This window comes from Arvicola amphibius, chromosome 7 (genome assembly GCF_903992535.2).
Source record: "Arvicola amphibius chromosome 7, mArvAmp1.2, whole genome shotgun sequence".
Taxonomy (NCBI): domain Eukaryota; kingdom Metazoa; phylum Chordata; class Mammalia; order Rodentia; family Cricetidae; genus Arvicola; species Arvicola amphibius.
The window spans coordinates 102,000,644-102,018,986 of NC_052053.1; the positions used below are offsets into that span (position 1 = coordinate 102,000,644).

General features: G+C 52.4%; 2 protein-coding genes across 9 annotated transcripts in view; one reads left to right on the top strand and one right to left on the bottom strand.

Annotated features, from left to right (window-relative positions):
• The window catches only part of Sptb (spectrin beta, erythrocytic), a 123,694-nt gene extending 110,856 nt beyond the window's left edge, over positions 1-12,838 (top strand). Inside the window, exons 33-36 of the mRNA XM_038335760.1 lie at positions 8,474-8,733; positions 11,588-11,761; positions 12,080-12,122; positions 12,290-12,838. Coding sequence (XP_038191688.1) covers positions 8,474-8,733; positions 11,588-11,761; positions 12,080-12,122; positions 12,290-12,451 — 639 coding nt within the window. The 3' untranslated portion in view covers positions 12,452-12,838. The remainder of the gene's footprint in view (positions 1-8,473; positions 8,734-11,587; positions 11,762-12,079; positions 12,123-12,289) is intronic.
• A 657-nt stretch (positions 12,839-13,495) lies between these two features.
• Plekhg3 (pleckstrin homology and RhoGEF domain containing G3) overlaps positions 13,496-18,343 on the bottom strand; it is a 45,859-nt gene continuing 41,011 nt past the window's right edge. For all 8 annotated transcript variants that reach the window (XM_038335767.2, XM_038335765.2, XM_038335763.2 and 5 more), the window contains one exon: positions 13,496-18,121. In XM_038335767.2, the coding sequence (XP_038191695.1) occupies positions 17,367-18,121 (755 nt within the window). In that variant the 3' untranslated portion in view covers positions 13,496-17,366. The remainder of the gene's footprint in view (positions 18,122-18,343) is intronic.

The following is an 18,343-nucleotide window of genomic DNA, read 5'->3' on the forward strand; positions in this document are numbered from 1 at the left end:
GCTGAGGAACCAACCACTCACCAGATGGGAAAAGCAGCCCATGTCTATACCGAAAGCAGCCAGATGGCTAATCAAATGAACACCAGACCCAGGGCCTCCTGGAGACAGACTTCCTGCCACAGCCCTTTCCGAGCCTTTAAGATGCTTGGGGAGGGTCTAACTCCAAATCATCTTTGATATGAGAAAGAGGATGGAGCCCATACTGGCGGAGAAAACCCAACCCAGTTTCACAGAAACTGGCTTCACAGAATCTCTGGCCCATCACAGGAAGGTTCAGCTGTCTGCTGCGCCTTCTCATGAATAGGCCTGGGGTGCCATGGCTCTCCCGCTGGTCCTATCTGTACAGTCTGGTGTCGGGTCCTGTAGTATAGACACATGCCACATTGCTTCGTGTAAAAGCCCTTACTAATGCATGCTGCTTCCTGCTGGAGTTACGAACGGGAGTGGATCAAGCACCCTTGCCCTGTCGGGATAGTACATCCCGCAGGGCAGCACCCTGCAGGCCCCAATCCAATCTTCCCCTTCCTGTGTGTGTACATGCAATGAGTGAGCTGCCAAACCATCACTGCAATGCCACTGCTGCCCCTCGCCTCTGCATGTTAGAGCGCATCCTGGTTAAAAAAAAAAAAAAAAAAGCCAGGCCCTCCCCCACAGGTAAGTGTGAAGGCAAGCCAAAGACAAGGTATCATGAGGAGCAGGACTTGAAGTCAGAATGTCTGGGGTCTGATCTTTGGTTCTGTTGGAACATTGTGTGGGTTTGGAGCCCTTCCCTCCCCCTCCAAGTCCACTGCCTCATAAAGGTCCCTTTGTGGGGTCGCAGAAAGCCTCCGTTCCCATGTGTCAGCAATGTAGCCTTTCAAGGGAGGGGTTGGAGGAGATGGCTTTCCTGTTTCCCACCATCTGCTCCTAACTTTGAGGCCCCACCAGATATCGTGAGGCCAGGACAGGGAAGAAGAGGTCATGGGCTAGGACACTGGCCCTTGTCCCTGTTTGGGGAAAGGGCCGGGGGTTGGGGAGCTGGTAGCTCGTCGTGTGTCTGCCCAGAGTGTAATGCATGAGAACATTCTGGCAAGTGGCAGACACCCTCTCTGCCTTAGGTATCTTCCCTTCTCCTCAGAAAGGCCTGAGGCCCTGGAGGAGTGTTCTTCATCTTCCAGGACAGAGTGGTGTTTGTGGGAAGATGTCTTCTCCAGGAGGGAGGAAAGTGGGCTCTCGTGTTAAAGTGGGTGTGAGTTTCCCCAGGCTCAAGACCTCTTCCTACACGCTGCTCTTGCACTGCCCCTGCGGGGCTACTGCGATGACACTCTAAAGACACGGATGTCCTCAGGGGCTGCAACAAGAAGCAGTCTCCTGCTTGGAACCAACATACCCTTCCTGCCTCCAGGTCCCCAGGCTAGACCCCAGTGTGCAGTGCAGGAGGACCCTGGAAATGAAGGCCACTCCAGAGAGTGGCATTTTGTGGGTACGGTACCACTTATGGTGAAGCTTCCGCAGGCTGTCAGGGAGGAATCTTTCCCCAAGGGCAGTTCACAAACACCGCTTTTAAGTGGGACCTTCTGAGACTAGCAACACAGCCAACTTCCCTGGGGAGTGGGGCCGAGCATCACAGTAGAGCTGACGGACTGATCTGGATCTCTCTGATCCTTGTCTCTTCCTTCCGTTGTCTCAGAGGCTTTGGGAAATAGCCAGCACTTGCAAATGAGAGGGGCAGTACCCCAGGGACTATGAGGGCACTAAGATCGGGGTCCGTGGCCACCTTTGTGCAAAGGCTGCTAGCCCCAGCCAGTGTTGCCCTCATCAGCCTGGAGCTTTAATTAGCAGCCGGCAGTGAGGCTCTGACGTTGGTGGGCGCTGTGGGTGTGGAATAGCAGCTGTGTTTCTTCTTGCCTGAACAGCTTTCCCAGTCCTTGCCCCTCCCCACCCCCGAACAGCGGCGGCTTTTTCAGACATTTTGCAGCGAATGCAAATCCTGTTTGTTCCAAAAGGGCAGTCTCAGCCTGGAACAAACGTCAGCTTTGCCCCAAACTTGGGCGTGTTTCTGTCTCCCCAGGATGCCTGAGTCAGCGTGGCAAGGGCGTGTCTGCCTGCAGTCTGGCACCGTGCCCTGGCTCCCTGGAGAAACCTGCTCTCCTTCTGGACATTTACCCACAGCTGGGTGTGCCCAGCTTTCTCTTTGCGATGCCAGATGCCAACGCCTGGCCACTCTGCTGCAAAGTTTCCTGAAATTCCTTGTTTCAAGCTATGTCTCCCAGTGTCCCAGATACTGGTGGGCTCAGGATGAGACCCCATTAACATTTGGAAGTGCCTCAGAGTAGGTGGGAAACTGGTTATCTGGACACTAGTGATTTAGTGCTGAGGACCAGGTCACTAAGAAACTCAGCAGCCATCAGCTCCTCTAATGTCAACACAGGTGACAGGCTTGGTGAAGACAACCCCTGAAGAAGCCTCGCTCTCCTCTGGTGGCAGTGGACCAGGTCTCCTCTTCCTGTGTCCACGAGGAGCCAGCAAACAATCTTCCCACTTACCTTTGCTTTGTCCAGTGGCCTGTACCATATTCCCTCCATCTTGCCTGACTGAGCTCCACAGTAGCTATCTCAGAGCGCTGAGTCCTGGGGCTATAGCATTGAGCTACTCTGCTCCATAAACCCCTCTTCTCCTGAGAGCCCCTCACCATCTCCTGGCCTGCCATCCATGGGGCTGCTAGCTAACTGCCCCAGCTTGCCTTTTCTTCCCCACCCCTACACTTCCTGTCCAGCACAACCTCTCCTTTCTCCTCTGGGGTAGCTGTTCCTACCCAGCCCAAGTTTCCATCTCTTTGGCTACTTTCAACTCAGCAAGCTCTTTTTCTTCTCTTGCAAACGGCTGTCTTCACACAGCCCTTACAAACTGTCTAGACAACCCTTCTTCCCTGGAGCCTGGGAGCCAAGACATCAGACACTGGGGAGAGCAAATATCCTCAACAGGTGGCTCCGTTTGCCCTGCCGTCACCTGGTACCATTTAGTTGCCTAAGGCACCTAGCAGTGAAGCTTACGTAGCACAAACCCTGTTTCCAGCCCCTTCTAAGTGGCACGTCTCACTTAGACTGGGACCCCCACCAGGCGATACTTTCTTCAGGAGTCATAGTATTATACACACGTAAACACACCGGGACTGAGTAGAGAGCGCCTTGTGTTCAGAGCCAGGCAGCCCTGTGCCTTCCATCTTCCATTGTTAGATCTGGCTCTCCTGGTCAGTAAAACGAGAAAGCTGTGAGGAATCTGGCTCTTAGCCTATGGTCATTTAAGTCCCGTCATCCTCACCCCAGCCCGCCATCTTTTAGAAGAACTGTCCCTCGTATGGACTGTGACATTGCCAAGGCCTTAGACACCAACCAGCCTGCTCCATCCCTGAGACTCCATCTCCATTTGTCCCAGGCTCCTGTCACAGAACTTGTTACACTGCTGATGTCCAGCTGTCTGCTCTGAGGTCCATCCCTGCACCCTGGTTCTCACCAACATTAACTGCAGGGAGAAAACTGTCAGTAGAGGTGTCTTTGCTTACGGGGTACATCTGAATTCACTGAACATCTTCAGAACTTTGGGAAGGCCCTGTGGTCCTGAAGCAGGCTACTTTGGCCTGTGGAATTAATGGTCTGTGTGCAGTCCCCCACACCACCTGCTGACGGATCCTGGAAATGCATCTTCAAGTCAGTTCCCCCAGAAGAAATTTAACCCTTTCTATCCACTTTCCCACTTCTCAACATCGGTGAGGAAGCTCCTCACTAACTCGTTTACTTCCCCGACCCTACCAAGAGGCAGTGTGTGCTTATAAGCCAAGCTTATGTGACTTCCTTGGCTTTGCAAGGCTCTGTCATGATTCCAAGGCTCAGGTGGCTGTCCCCCTCACATCAGGAACCTGGGGCCTCTCCTTGGTTTGGTTTTAATACTACGAGGTCCCACAAGGCTCTTCTGAGTACCTTTTCTTCCCATAATGCCCCTTGATCAGCAGGCAATGCCTTTCTTTCTCTGATATCCCAGCAGGTGATTCACTGATCAGCCTTCATCACAGGTGGTGCCTCTTCATCATATGGCAGCCCAATACCCAGAATTCCCTCCAGGTAGCTAGGGCATTCTCCTTCAGTCTGTCTCCAGCTCCTCTGGGTGCCATCCTAAGATGGACACCCCTCAGTGATGTGGAACTGAGTTTTCCTGATAACCAAGGCTGGCTGGGCTGGCTAAATGCAGAGAGGGTGCCAGGGGCTCTGCTTACCTCCTCCATACAGTGCCTATGCAAAACCTGCCTGTCCTTAATACATGCACCTGACCTGGATGCAGAGCAGCCCTAAGCCATGACCTCCTTCTCCTTCTCTAGACACTTGCTGCCAGACTCCTCTGCCTGACAGGTACAGTGGATCCCCCAGTTCATACACATCCAGGGAGAAGAGAATGGCCGCCTCTTCCTGTCTCTTTCCTACATTATTTACTCTTAGGACCTAGGCAAGATTGGTCCTTCTGCCCGAGCCATCCGCCAACCTGACCTCTGGTTCCACTGTGGGATGGGGTCATGGTCCAGATGTTTGCTGGGAAATCCTTGATGCATCACCCATCCTAGAAAGGGGCAGTAACTCATTCAGCAACACTGCCAGCCTCAAACTCATTCATGGCAGGTTTGGAGCTAGGATCAGGCAGCCCAGGCAGTGAGTGGGTCTCTTCCTTTGGTTCCCTGACCACCTGCCTGCCTAGGTCTAGCCCAGGGTCCTGTGCTGCCTACCTTTCAAATTTGCAAGGCGTTTTTTTTTTCGGGCAGAGAAGCAATACTGTGGACCCTTGCCCTGACCCCACTAACATGCTAGGTGACCCGAGATCCTCCCCGAACTTCCTGGAATCCAGTTTTCCAATCTCTGATAGGACGAGTTGATTCAGTTATTCCCCAAGACCCCTTCTCAGCCTCAAAAAGCCTTACGAATGTCTTCTCGCCTCCCATGGGGGCTCCATCTGTCCCTGCCACCCCCAGCTTTCTCCAGTGGGACTTGCCTTCCTAATAAGGCCTTCATTGCTGGCTCTACCTACATGCCCCTCCTCCCTGAGGCACAGCTGCAAGTCAAAACCCCAGGGGGAATTCCTAATCGCTTATGCATTCCAAAGGAAAGACTTGTACAACCATGCTCATGTTTTGGGCACACTATGAGCAGGACTGACCTTAAGCTGGGAGGCAGCCCTTCTAAGCACTGCCTTTACTTCCGACCACGGATATATAAGGCTAGGTAGAGTGTCCCTTGTAGACTTCGCCAAGTTGTGAGATCTTTGGAAAACTCCGAAGGTGAATTACCAGGCTCTTCCACTCACTGTTGACCTCAGCCCTGTCCACTGCCTTCTTCTGCCTTTGTCTTCAAAGGAGGCACCTTCTTCTCACCCTCATCTTTAAGCTCTGTGAGCTTCAGGACGAATCGGAGCTGCCCTGAAGGGCTTTACTTCTTCACCGTAGTGTCTCTGTTCCTGACTGGAGCTTTAGAATAGTCCAGCTGAAAACAGTGGAGGAGTAGCGGGTAGGATCTGGCCTGCCAGCATGCAGTCAGGATTCCCCATGGAGGCTTCACTAAGGCATCCTGAAATCCCATACTTGAGACGAGTTTTGAGGCAGTCTCTCACTGACCATGCAGGCACTGGCCACAACAGTTCAGCGGAGCCGGGAGATGGGTCTGGAGGACTTGGGATCATAACAGCCAACATTTGCAGATACTGTCTTACTCTGCGGGGCTTCAGATCACCCATAAAGTGGACGCAGGTACTGCCCTACAAGCAGACAGTATCAGGAAGGCTTGGTGACTTGCTGAGTCTTCTCCTGTTCCTTATGGATGCCTAGGGACTTAGCCCCAAGTCTGTCTGACCCAGCAGGTGGGCCTTGGGCACTAGAAAAAGTGCGGGTGTACCGTGGGGCATGGTTTGATGGAGAAAAGGTGGCTACTATAGAAGGGGTGTTCTTTTCTTTTTCCCCATCCTCCCCTACTCCTCCAGAAGTTGGCCAGACTTCCTTGGGAGCTGAAGAGATGGAAAGTCCTGGGGCCTCTCCATCCTCTCTGCCCTCCCCTGCATCCACCTTCCTTCCAGCCAATCTTCCTCCTCAGTGTATCTCCCGGATCCAGGAGGGAACTGAGGACTCCCCAAATCAAAGCCCTCCACCCCACCGTTATTTTTGGTTCCTCCCTCTTAGGTCTTGACCTTTGTGTGGGGTTGGAGGCAGGATGCACTGAAATCCACTCCAAAAGCAAAACCAGAGAAGAACCCTTTGCATACACTGGAAAACCCCAGGTTTCCAAGCTAACTTGTAACTCAGCCAAGTCTGTTCAAAACGCCCCAGCTCCAGCCTTGGCTAGTCCCTACCCGGGATGCAACAGGAAGGAGTCAGCCCTAGCTGAATCTACCTTGATTTTCAAAGGCCAGTTGCTCAAAGGCTGGGAAAGGGGTGGGATTTAAAGCATAGGAAGCAACTGCAATAGGGCAGAGGCTGGGAGAGGGGTAGGGAGCCGGCAGCCGAATGCAGCTGCGTAACAGGCTGATGGCCTTCCTCCTTGCACCGGGGTGGCATCTTCTCCCAGACTTCAGCTTCCTCCTGGCCTATCTCTAGGAGAGGTAGAGATAAGACAGTGTGGGGTATTGGGCTCACACTTCTATCCTCTGGACAGAGTCCCCTCTCGGGGGGATAAGAAAGCCCCATTAGACTTGAGTCTGGGGCTGAGAGGCAGGCGATTGCCTCCAGAACTTTCTATCCAAGGAAGGAGGTCGGCTGCATTGGGGCCACAGGACTCCAAACTGAGGTTTCAGGTCCCATCCCTGCCACTCCTCACTAGAAGATAACAACACAGGCATTTCAGGGCCTCAGAGCTTTGGGGCCGATGCATGGCACACACTCTGAGATAGAAACTCCTCAGCATACACAGAGAATAGTGGCCTCTCCACAACCCTCATGGGACCCTAACAAAGGAAAGGAGATGGAATAAAATGCAGGCTTGCCCGATTCTGGAGTAGAGTTTCCTAATTACTTTGTATACCCATTAGCTATATGACATCCCAAATGTCATTAACCTCTGAGCACTGCTTTTCTCATTATCTATAAAAAGTGTTTGGTCAGTGGTTTCCAAATGCTTCCAGCCAGGTTTCCCTTCCTTTGAATGAAATGTTACCGGACCCCTACTTTAGCGCTTGTTTAAAGTGATGAGCGCACACACACAGCTTCTCCAGTCTTCTCCAGGCATTCCACAGCGCCACCTCAGGCAAAGCCCCGTCATTGCAGCTGTTAAAAGTACACTCCACTTTCTGCTTCAGGACAGGGAAAGGCTAAGCTCCCAATGAAAGGAACACGACCTGCTCCTCCTCAATGTTCTTCTGAGCCTCCAGTCAGTTGCTGGTGCAGGTCAGACAGAGCCGATTCCAGAGTGGTCCCTTTACTGCTTGGGTAACTCTGGTCCTCCACGGCTCCTCAGGCTTCCACATGTGCCTTCTAGGGACACCTTCCTACCTTCTCCTGAGGTGAGCGGCAGTCAGCCACAGGGATGATGCGCTAGCCCCATGTAAAACTGCCTTGTTTGGTACCCATTCAGAAGACCCTCCTATTGGTCTTGCCTCACTTGGCAATGGAAGGATAGCTGTCCCCACATTCTGCTGCCTTTAGTACAAGGTCAGGTCAAAGAGGCTCTGTAAGATATGTCCAGCTAGGAAACGGGATGCCCTCCTCTCCTCACCGGCACCCGATACCTCCAGCAAGGAGCTGCTTCCCTCGCCCGGCTTGGTCTGCAGGAACCCCACACAGAGGTAAACACCACAGCCTTCCACAAGACAAGCGGTCAGTGATGGTTAGGAACCCTGCCCTATCTGACAAGTTCCCACCCGGTGACAGCAGAGGACTTGCCAGAGCCAGAAGAGACCCCATTTGTTTTATAATAAGGTGAGGGGATCACGCCTCAACTTTTGGGCTAAGATCCAGCATAGTGTAAGGTGAGGGAGACTTGGGGCTTTGGTTACAATGTGAAGGTTACGGAAGAGTACCCAGTCAACACTCTTGTCCAGGTGGCTTGTTATGTGTGCACACGGCAGGCCCTTTCTGCAGAGAAAGTCTTTCTAGAGCCCCGTGGTGTCTTGAAGTTGGAAATAATCTGGAGGAAGCCGGGTTGGAGCCTGGAGCAGGCCTTAGAGAGCTTGGCCACAGCCCTGAAACCCACTCAGGATGCGTTAATCGCCAGTGTGCCTTTCATCTCTTCTAACAACCCTCTTTTGCCAGTTAAGATGGAGATGGGGTTGTGCTACTGTGAGGTCAGGGAAGCGGAGCCAGAGTCCAGTGAAATGAGTAGGCAGCCATCACAAGCATCATAGGAGAGCTGGGGTAGGCCCAGCAGTTTGCAGCACAAGAGAAGTAGGCTCAGGAGGAAGGCACCAAAGAAAAGCTACCCCTGGCCTGAACCCTCGTGAAGGCATGCTCCTCTCTTGTGCCCCTGAGCAGGGGGAAGAAAGAGGAAATTGGCCTCAGGATCTGCAGCCACCACCCCTGCCAGGACACCGCAAGGATGAGCAGGATAAATCCGTTGGGGAGGAGAGGCCTGCCACAGAGCCCCTCTTTAAGGTCCTGGACACACCCCTGAGTGAGGGTGACGAGCCCACGACGCTGCCAGCCCAGCGGGACCTCGGGCACACTGTGCAGATGGAGGGCTACCTGGGCAGAAAGCACGACCTAGAGGGGCCCAACAAGAAGGCCTCGAACAGGTGTGTTGGGGAAGGCCACTGGGGAGGCTGAGCAGCTCCAGGGGCCAAGCCACCAGCAGAGCTTTGAGGACACAGGTGTATGCTGGGGAGAGCAGGCCATGATGTGTATTATTGGGCATGGCAGGAAACGGCTATCTCGACTTTGGTCCTGAGTTCAAACAGTATGACTTCATCAAAGATTACCCAACTCCCCTGTTAGGTTTCCCCATTTTTAAATGGGATGAGGATGGATGATGGCCACAGCTGGCCTTTTCAGAATGGGTGCTGGGCCTGGCACACGGCAGGCTCACGGTGAGCGCTGGCCAGTTATCACAGGAAGCCTTGGTGCTGACAGCATGGTCACGACCGAGCCTCACCTTCACCCGTCGGGACTTCCCTTTCCTTGCTGTACTCTGGGAGGTGATTAAGACACATGAATGCCGTAGATGCCTGTCACAGGACCCTTCCGGGGCTGGTGCACACCACAGAGCCAGTCATGGTCTGCCCCTGCCTGGCTTCCCCGGGGTCTTTTCCGTTTTAGCAGCACTACAGGGTCTGAGCCAGTAGCCTGTGGTAGAAGAGAACTGGCCTCAGGTGGAGAATGCCAAAGACAGGGAAATGGGGCAGCATTGGAAGGTGGAAGCCAGTGTTTGCCCTAGGGGATTCAACAAAAAAGGAACAGCCATGTGGGGGACTAGACTGCCCTGAAGAGATTCACTGTTTTAAGTTCAGAGTTCAGGGGAAAGGGGAAACGACCATTTACTGGGTACCTCCTGTGTGCTTGGCATTCTAACAGGACTGGGCAGATCTTTACATGTGCAATGGAACTCTGCAGTTTCTATTTTCCAGATGGGGAAAACAGTACCTCAGGGAGGTTAAGTCATTTGCTCGAGGCAGGACTGTCACTTCTTAGCCACTGCTTTTCTGCAGGCGGAAGGACCCTGAGCTCCATCAGGGACCAGGGCTTTGGGAAAAGCTCTCTGCAGCCAATCTGCCTGAATCAAGCTCTCTCTTTGGCCAGATGGTGCTTCTTCCCTCTGTGCCCTCCCAGCTCCCCACCTGCCTTCAAAAGACAGACGGAGGGAGGAGGACCAGAGGCAGGAGAGCTGAGTGCTCCTTACCATAAAAACACAGCACCATGCCTCCCATTGTCTGTGCAGGAGCTTGGGCAAGCCCACCGTGAGCTCAGGAGCTTCGTGTTCTCCAAACACAAGCATGGAAACAAGCCTAGACTTGCACAAATCTGGTGTTTGAGGGTTATTTTGCTTGTTTTTTTCTTAAATGATAGACAGAATCAGACATGCCTCTACTATCAACCTCAAGACCAGTCTACGCTACAGACTTGAGATCCTGGCTCAAAAAAACAAACACAAACCAAAAAAAAAAAAGGGTGTGGGGGCTAGGTCAGTATACTGAGTACAATATATATATATATATATATATATATATATATATATATATATATATGTACACACACATATTAATCAAAATAAAAAGTCTAATTCTCCACACTGATGTATAAATATACAAAGAAGCTTCAAGAAACAATCAGAATCATAGCATTTGTCTAGCATGGGTTTAGTCCCCAGCACTGTAGAATTTAAATTACGAAATAAACAGTGGCTTAGGGATGTAACTCTCAAGTAGAGCATTTGTCTAGCATGTGCAAGGCCATGAGTTCTAACTCAAGGGACCTTGGAGAGAAGGCTTGCAGTTAAGAACTCAAGATTACTTCCTAACACCTGCACTCCTGGGGATCTGATTCCCTCTTCTGGCCTCCAAGGGCACCTGCAGTCGTGAACACAAACCACACGCAGACATGTAGACACACACATAAGTGGCACTCGCCTTTAAGGCAAAAGTGGTGTTATCTTTGTGAGTTTGAAGCATGCTTGGTCTACATAGCGAGTTCCAGGCCAGTCGAGATGACAGAGTAAGATCCTGTCTCTCAAAATTAATTAATTAATTAATTAATTAAAAATTTTATCCCTAAAAAATCAAACACTAGAATTATTAGCAACAAACTGTGCATTGGAATGTTTGGAGCTGAGGGTGGGGCTATAGCGCAATACTTGTCTAGCGCTTGCCTGTAGCCCTGGGTTCAACCCCCAGTATCACCAAAAAGAAACACAATCTCCCACTGTGTTAAAGAAACGTTCTCAATAAATGTAGTTTATTAAGCCTAAAAAAAGGAAAAAGGAATATTCATCATATTACTATTACATAAGTTTTCCACTATTATAAGATCTACCAGGGCTGGAGAGATGGCTCAGTGGTTAAGAGCACTGCCTGCTTATCTAAAGGTCCTGAGTTCAATTCCCAGCAACCACATGGTGGCTCACAACCATCTGTAATGAGATCTGGTGCCCTCTTCTGGCCTGCATGCATGTAGGCAGAATACTGTACACACAATAAATAAATAAATTTTTAAAAATCTACCAATAATAGGTTACCATACAGCTACGCAAAATTTATTTTTAAATAGTATTGATATTATGAAGAAATACCTGTTATGCCTAAAAGCCAATATAAAATTGAATATGGAAGACTGGGCATGTAGCAGTGATAGATGTTCAGGACCTGAGCTCAATTCCTGGGGTGGGGGGACACAATATACATTATAATCTAATTTTAGTTATCTCTGTGAGTAGAAAAATGTAAACAGAACAGAGACCAGGAGGACACAGTATGGGAACAATAGTTACCTTCTGGTGGTGCAGATGGTTTTTAATCTCCCCTCTTCTTTAAGCAACAGAATCTGGTACTATTTATCCATGAAAAAAAAAAGTTGCACTACAAACAAGCCGCAAGGCTATAGAATCTGTGAGCTGCTCTATCAGGACCACAGGTGACATGCCTGTCCACATTGTTGCAGGTCCTGGAACAACCTGTACTGTGTGCTCAGGAACAGCCAACTGACCTTCTACAAGGATGCTAAAAACCTGGCCCTCGGGGTGCCCTACCACGGCGAGGAGCCCCTGGCCCTGAGGCATGCCATCTGTGAGATTGCTGCCAACTATAAGAAGAAGAAGCACGTATTTAAGCTGAGGTGAGCTTTGCCGCCAGCACCTCGGCCTGACCCGTACGCCTTCTGAACCTTTATTGCTGGGCAATAATGGCCCAGCAGAGACCCACTGTAGCCCAGCTCCAAGCTGGTGCTGTTCCTTGGGTGGGTTTTTTGTTTTTTGTTTTTTGTTTTGTTTTTAAAAGACTCACGGTCTCATAGACTTTTAGCTTTCTAGGATGGCCTGCTACCCTAGAGGGGCAAGGAAATCCTACATAGAGGCTGTAGGACAGTGGCTAGCTCCCTGCCCAGGCAAAGACTTTTAGAGATAGTACCACAACCCCAAACCCTTTGTCTTCCTAGGTTAAGCAACGGCAGTGAGTGGCTCTTCCATGGCAAGGATGAGGTAAGTATGGCTGACCTAACTCAGAGGAGGCTAACAATGCGGTGGGTGGAAACCCGACACTCATCCCAGCACTCCCTCGGAAGGGAGGGGTCAGAAGCACGCGCCTCCCTTCATGGCCCCAGGAGGGCTGTGCACCTCTAGACTCCCTGACATGTCCACGCCCACAGGAGGAGATGCTGCTGTGGCTACAGAGCATGAGCACTGCCATCAACGAGTCCCAAAGCATCCGTGTCAAGGCACAGAGCCTGCCTCTGCCTTCCCTTGCGGGTCCTGATGCCAGCCTTGGCAAGAAGGAAAAGAGGTTTAGCTTCTTCCCCAAGAAGAAGTAGCAGCTGGAGGCCCCCGTGGGCGGGGCCAGCCAGGCAGCACTGCAGCGTGCGTGCATCGGGACGTGTAAGGACCAGGAGCCCACGGCCTCGGATCTCCACAGCGGCCAGTCCTCCTCCTGCCTGCCACCCCACTGCCTGCAGCCTGCCTGTTCAAGTTGCTGGGCCGGCCCCAGGGCCCACACTGCGCCGCGATAGCTGCCTTGCCTGCCTGGCCTCCCCGGCCTTCCCAATGCCTGCCAATAGCCCTCCACCTCCCCCACGCCATGCAGCTGGCTGGGCTCCAGGGACAGGAGGCTCAGTCCCTTTGGGGCTAGAGACGGTTCTGGGTTCTGTAAGGCGTATACTCTCCTCTTCGTGCCCCCAACAAGCTGGGAAGCCTAATGGGGTTCCTCCAGCACTGCCTACGACCACAGCAACTGCCCCTGGGGGGGGGGGGTGTCACTGACCACAATCAGCCAGGAAAAGGGATATCGGCAATGGCTGCCCTGCTTCTCAGGGGCAGGGGAAAGGGACTTCAGAGCCCCAGCTCTGGGCTTGGTATACCAGCTGGTGAGGTACCAAGGGGACAATAAGGGGTGTCAAGCTTTGAGTACTGCCAGCCTCCTCGCCGCTGGGCTCCCTCAGAAATGGGACTCTCTCCTCAGGGCTAGCATGTCCCTTTTTTTTTTCCTTCTCACACCGCTAAGAGTTTTGGTGAGTCCTGAGTCAATGAGCCTCCTGCTCTTCCTCTTTTGGCACCCTTTGCTCCTCCTTGCATTGGGGAGTATTAGGACCAGAAGCCCTCATCCCACTCCTTTGGAAACCCTGGCTAGAGCCTATTAGGGCTCAGGCCTCTGCTGCAGGAGGGACAGAAAGGTCCCAACACTGCTTAAGATTCTGCCTCTATACTGCGGCTCTTTTCCCCAGTTGCAACCAAACCAGCAATATGTGGCCAGGGCTGGTGCCAGATACAAGCTGAATATCCAGGTCCTACAGTAAAGTATCATAAAGCTAAATGCCCACTGTGTCCCCCACCACCACCCCATACAGTTGGTACCCGGTCAGTGGCTGGTCACAGAGCTCTGTTTATTACCAAGGGATGACAAATGCAGGCATGTGACATAATTACCCCTGGAATATAGGGATGGATGTTGGGAACACAGTCTTAAAGGTATGACCCCTGCTGATTGGCTTCTGCAGGCCTAGTCTTAGATTCTGGGGGCTCACATGGTATAAAGGTCTCCAAACACCTACCATCCCTCTCCAAGCATCAAAGGGGGCTCTGTCGCCCACCCCAGGGAGCGATTCCCCGTGCCTGTGGAGGAATAGGACCGCTGGTCCTGAAGACATTCTCTGCTACACAACTGGAAGCAACATAGCTCCAGCCAGTCTGGCAGCTGGAGTTAGGTGGAGTCGAGGCAACAGGCCTTTTCACCTAGGAGACCATCCGTGTCTCCAGGGATCACAGCCAGTTTCTACTGCCTTCCCCGTGGGTAAGGCTCAATGGGAAGCGCCCAGTTCCTAGGCCTCCCCAGAACCCCTTGTCGACCAGGCAGGTATAACTCAGAGATCAGGTGCACCTGTGACCCCCCAACATGTGAGTATGAATGCAACCCCAGTAGATAAAAGCCACTGAGGCCACTGTGGCCATCGGGCCCTGGTTTTCTCATCTCCACAGCGTCTTTACTTGGCCTTGGTGTATAGGACCCTATAGCCCTCCCCTTCTATGGGGAACACAGTGGGCACCATCCGCCAGCCTCTTTTTACAGCTGGAGAAACCAAAGCAGCAGACAGGGAGGCACGTGCACCCCTGACAATAAAAAGTGCCATGGTGCATGGAGAGAAGGGATGTCTATCTCTGGACTCCATGCTGAAGCATTGGGTGGCAAACAGCTCCCGCAGGCACTTTCCTTGGTCTAGTCTTTGGACAGGGGGCATCAAGGTACAGGGGTCTATTATTTCCCCTCAACATGTACCCATGTAGCACCTGAAGTGAGAAATTCCGCAAAGCCAAAAAGGAAGGCTCCAATGGAAGAGCTAGAATCTCATCTCAAAGGATCACACAGGCTAGTCAACTGCACCGTGACCTACCATCACAAACAGCACCCCCCCACACACACTTCTCATCCACATCATCCAGGCCCCTAGGCATGGAACTGACTCTACAAGTGGCCAACTTTGGGGGAATTCTGCATTCCAGGGCTAGGCTCTCCCGGTGTCCTGGCAGGCTGATTTTTCTCCTGGTATTTTCTACTTTGCGGTCTTCCTTGACAGTACTCCCAAACTGGGTTAACTCAGCTACCGTCCACACCAGCATAACAGGCTTCCTCCCCAGGGTAGTTGGAGGAAGCTCTCTGGGCTTGGTCAGACAAGGTCCCTTTCCCTGTCCCTTTGTCCTGGGCCATGGCAGATGGGCTGAGGAGGAATAGAGAGGGTCCCGGGACCCTCCCACCCCACCTCCATTGGTACTAACAGAAGTCTGTGTAGGCACTCCCCCTGACCCCCACCTCTCCTTCCTGCCTATTGGAGGGCAACAGGTCCTCTAGGCTGGCCCTGGATCTGCCTCCTCTCAGCAAGAGGAAGCAGATTCAGAGGAGGTGGCCAGCAGGCCACATGGCTTGGTCCCTTGGACAAACAAGCTCAGGGAGGACATAAGACGAGGTGACTGTAGAGGAATGCGACCCTGTTGGGCACAGATCATGCCATCTGGGGCTGGTCCTGGGGCTGGCTGGGCCTTGTCCTCCACCTGCTCAAACGTGCTTCCATAACCAGAGGAATCCCATTTACTAGTTTTTCTAATAAATCAATAATACTCCGTGTTTGTTTCTGTTTCTTTGACTATTCTCGTCTTCCTTTGAACTGAACTTCAGAGGACAGGTACCATGGAAACAGAGGGACCGCTAGACTTTGGTTTGTTCCTGAGAGGATTACGTGCTGACTCTGTTGGCATCCAGGCCCTAAACCCATTCTGAGACCCCGAGGAAGCTTGCTTACTCATGAATTCAATCAACTCTAGATCAAAGTCATTCCTCAGCAATCACTGTTCATGCTCTTCACTACAGGGTGCAGGAGCTTGATCCCTAATCTGTTTGGGGATCCATTTTCAGGGTTGTTTGACCTGGGTGGGATACAAGACTGCCAGGTTCCAGAGGCCCCTCAGATATTCTGATAAGTACCAGTGAAAGCAATGATCCCTGTCCAAGGTTCCCAGGCACACCTAGACACTGAGTGTGAGGAACATCCGAAAGACATTAGCAACAACTGCTGAGGCTCCACGCCTGGGTGGCATCACTGAGTCTGAGAAACAGTGACTCATCCAGCCTTCAATCTGGAGGTGAGGAAAGTACACAGTTGGGTGTCCCAGCTAGCTGCCAGCAAGGCTGGGGCAGGAGTTTGAGTCATCTATCCAGTGCTTTTACGATTGCTATCAGGTGTCACATCCTGGGATGGGCCTGCTCAAAACCGGTAGCTGTCTTCTCAGTGACTACCAAAGGGCCATAGAAGACTCAGAACAACTAACATGGGCTAATGCGGTCCAGCTCTGCTCATGCCCAGGAGGCCACCACTCACCCGACAGTGGGGGACTGGATGGACCCATGTTCAGATTTAATCCATCCTCCTAGGTTGGAAGATTCCCCAGGTCTTAATTCTATAGACTTGCAGACAATACTCAAGAGACTGACCTCTCTATCAACCACCAGGGCCCTACAGTCCCCTCCTTTCTGGCCCCAGACAGAACAAACAAGATGAAGTAAGGCTGGTCTTCCGTGGAGGAAAGGGTCCACCCAGAAATGGGGCATTCCTGGTCCTCTGCAACGGGACAGTTCTGTGGATGCTGCGAAAACGGGGTCCACCCTAACAAAATGCCTGTGCATTCCCACAACACTGCAAACCACCGGAGGACATTTCTAGGCCTCGGCCTTAGGATCCCTGCTCCTAGGAGCTGGAGAGGGAGAGAAGGAGGGAAAGGCACTGGGCACCAGAAACTTGCTTATCTGAGGTGTTCTGCTTGCCCCTAGCAACTCCAGCGTGTTAATATAATTTTGTCTTTGGGAGAAAAGTGAAGGGCTCACATGTGGGATTCCCAACCCAGACAGGATGCTGGGCCGTGGGGTGGACAGAGCAGTGCAGAGAAGCAGACATGGCAGGGACAAAGTTCCCATCTCACACTCTGTACCCCACCGGACCTGGGAGCACCCCGGTGTCTCCTGTTTCCTGTGCTTAGACACTGAGTGAGCATTCCATGTCCCTTGACCCGTGAAGAATCCTCCCGAGTGGTCCCCAATAAGGAGACCACACACAGGTTGGTTGGATGGCCAGCAGTGGTTACTGCACCATTGGCAAATAATGAAATGTGTATTCATCAGCAACAACCACGGGGCCAGCAAGACAACCTTCAAGAGTACCTGAACTAAGTCCGTTACATTCTTTACAGGACACGTGCGTGCATGTGCGGGCACGCTTACAGTCACACACACATACACGCTCACACACATGTATCCACGCACCCCACAGGATTGAAAGCAATAAATTATTGGCCTCATTCCCGCCTAGGTCCTAAGACAAGGCAGGTAAAGAGCAGAGTCTGCCCAGGCTGCTTCCTAGGTTTCCCCTTGGATCCCCAGCCAGGCAGTGGCCAGGCAGTAAGGGAAGCCAGGACAGTACTTGCTCCCCTTGGGCAGAGTAAGCTTAAATAAAATATTTGGCTTCTTATCAGAGAAATATTTACAAGGTAAGTGGCTCATCTGGGCCTAAGGAAAGTTCTCACAGGACCTCCCTGGGGAGGTGAGGACATGCCAACACAGGTAGCAGCTGAGTTCACACACGCTCCCCAAACCGGTTACTCTTCCAGAAGAATGGAGGCACAGCCTTAGCGACCCAGGCCTGGTGGAGCATGCCAGTCCTTGACATGGCCGCTCTCTCCTTCAGGGGTCAGTCAACCCACAGAGTTTAAGGCCTGGAATTTCTCCCTCAGGTTTCTCACTCTACCCTGCTTGTTTGTGTCTGCTGGGTCCCTGGAACCGTCTTCCTTGGGCTGGTACTCTGTAGACCCCAGGAAACCTTGGCCCTGCCCTTTCAAAGCTACTGGTGAACTCAGTTCCTTCCCACTGCCCTCCTCCATCCCCATAGTGGAGCTGGGATGGGGCCCTTTCTCCATGACAATCACTCGCTGGTTGTTCTCCAGGGTAAGGTCTGCAGTGATATACAGGGATTCCTCTCCATTCAGCCTGCTTTGGGGAGGAGACTCAGGAGGTGGCGGCTGGGAAGCCTCCCCATCCCCCTGGCGCCTCTTTGTGTTCATACTGCTGCAGCGGCCCACCTTGCCAGATACAGGAGGCTCTACTATGTTCTCAGGCAAGGAGCGGCTCCGGTTGACCAGAAGGCCACGCGGCCAGCTGCTCTCGGCTTGGGCAGCCTTGTCGTTGGATGTATACTTGGAGCAGAGCTCTCGGACATCAGGCCAGTTGAAGGTCTCAGTGTCGAAGGGGCTGAGGGGGCTCCGAGTGGAGGGCCGAGACCCGGAGGAGGCACTTCTTGGGCTGAGCGCAGAAGGGCTGAGGGAGAACCGGCGTGGGGAGGTCTCTGCAGCAGCAGCAGCAGCAGCAACAGCAGAGGAAGTCTTGGAGGTACCCTGTTCCTGGGCCATTAGCTGCTCATAGCTAAGGAGGGATAGCACAGGCTTCCTCCTGGCTGCGAAGAGAGAGCAAGCTATGTGAATTACTGTGGAGGGAGAGAAGGAAGCAGGAGGGGAGAGATGGGAGCCATCTTCAGCTGCAAGGGAACTGGAATGTACAGGAAGAAACCCCACTTTACCCTCTCCTTGGTAAGGAATGAGGCCCTAGCCATTTCTCCAAGCTTTCTCTGCTCACCTTGAAGAGCTGGGGAGAGGGAGGGGGCAGACTAAGGCTTCAA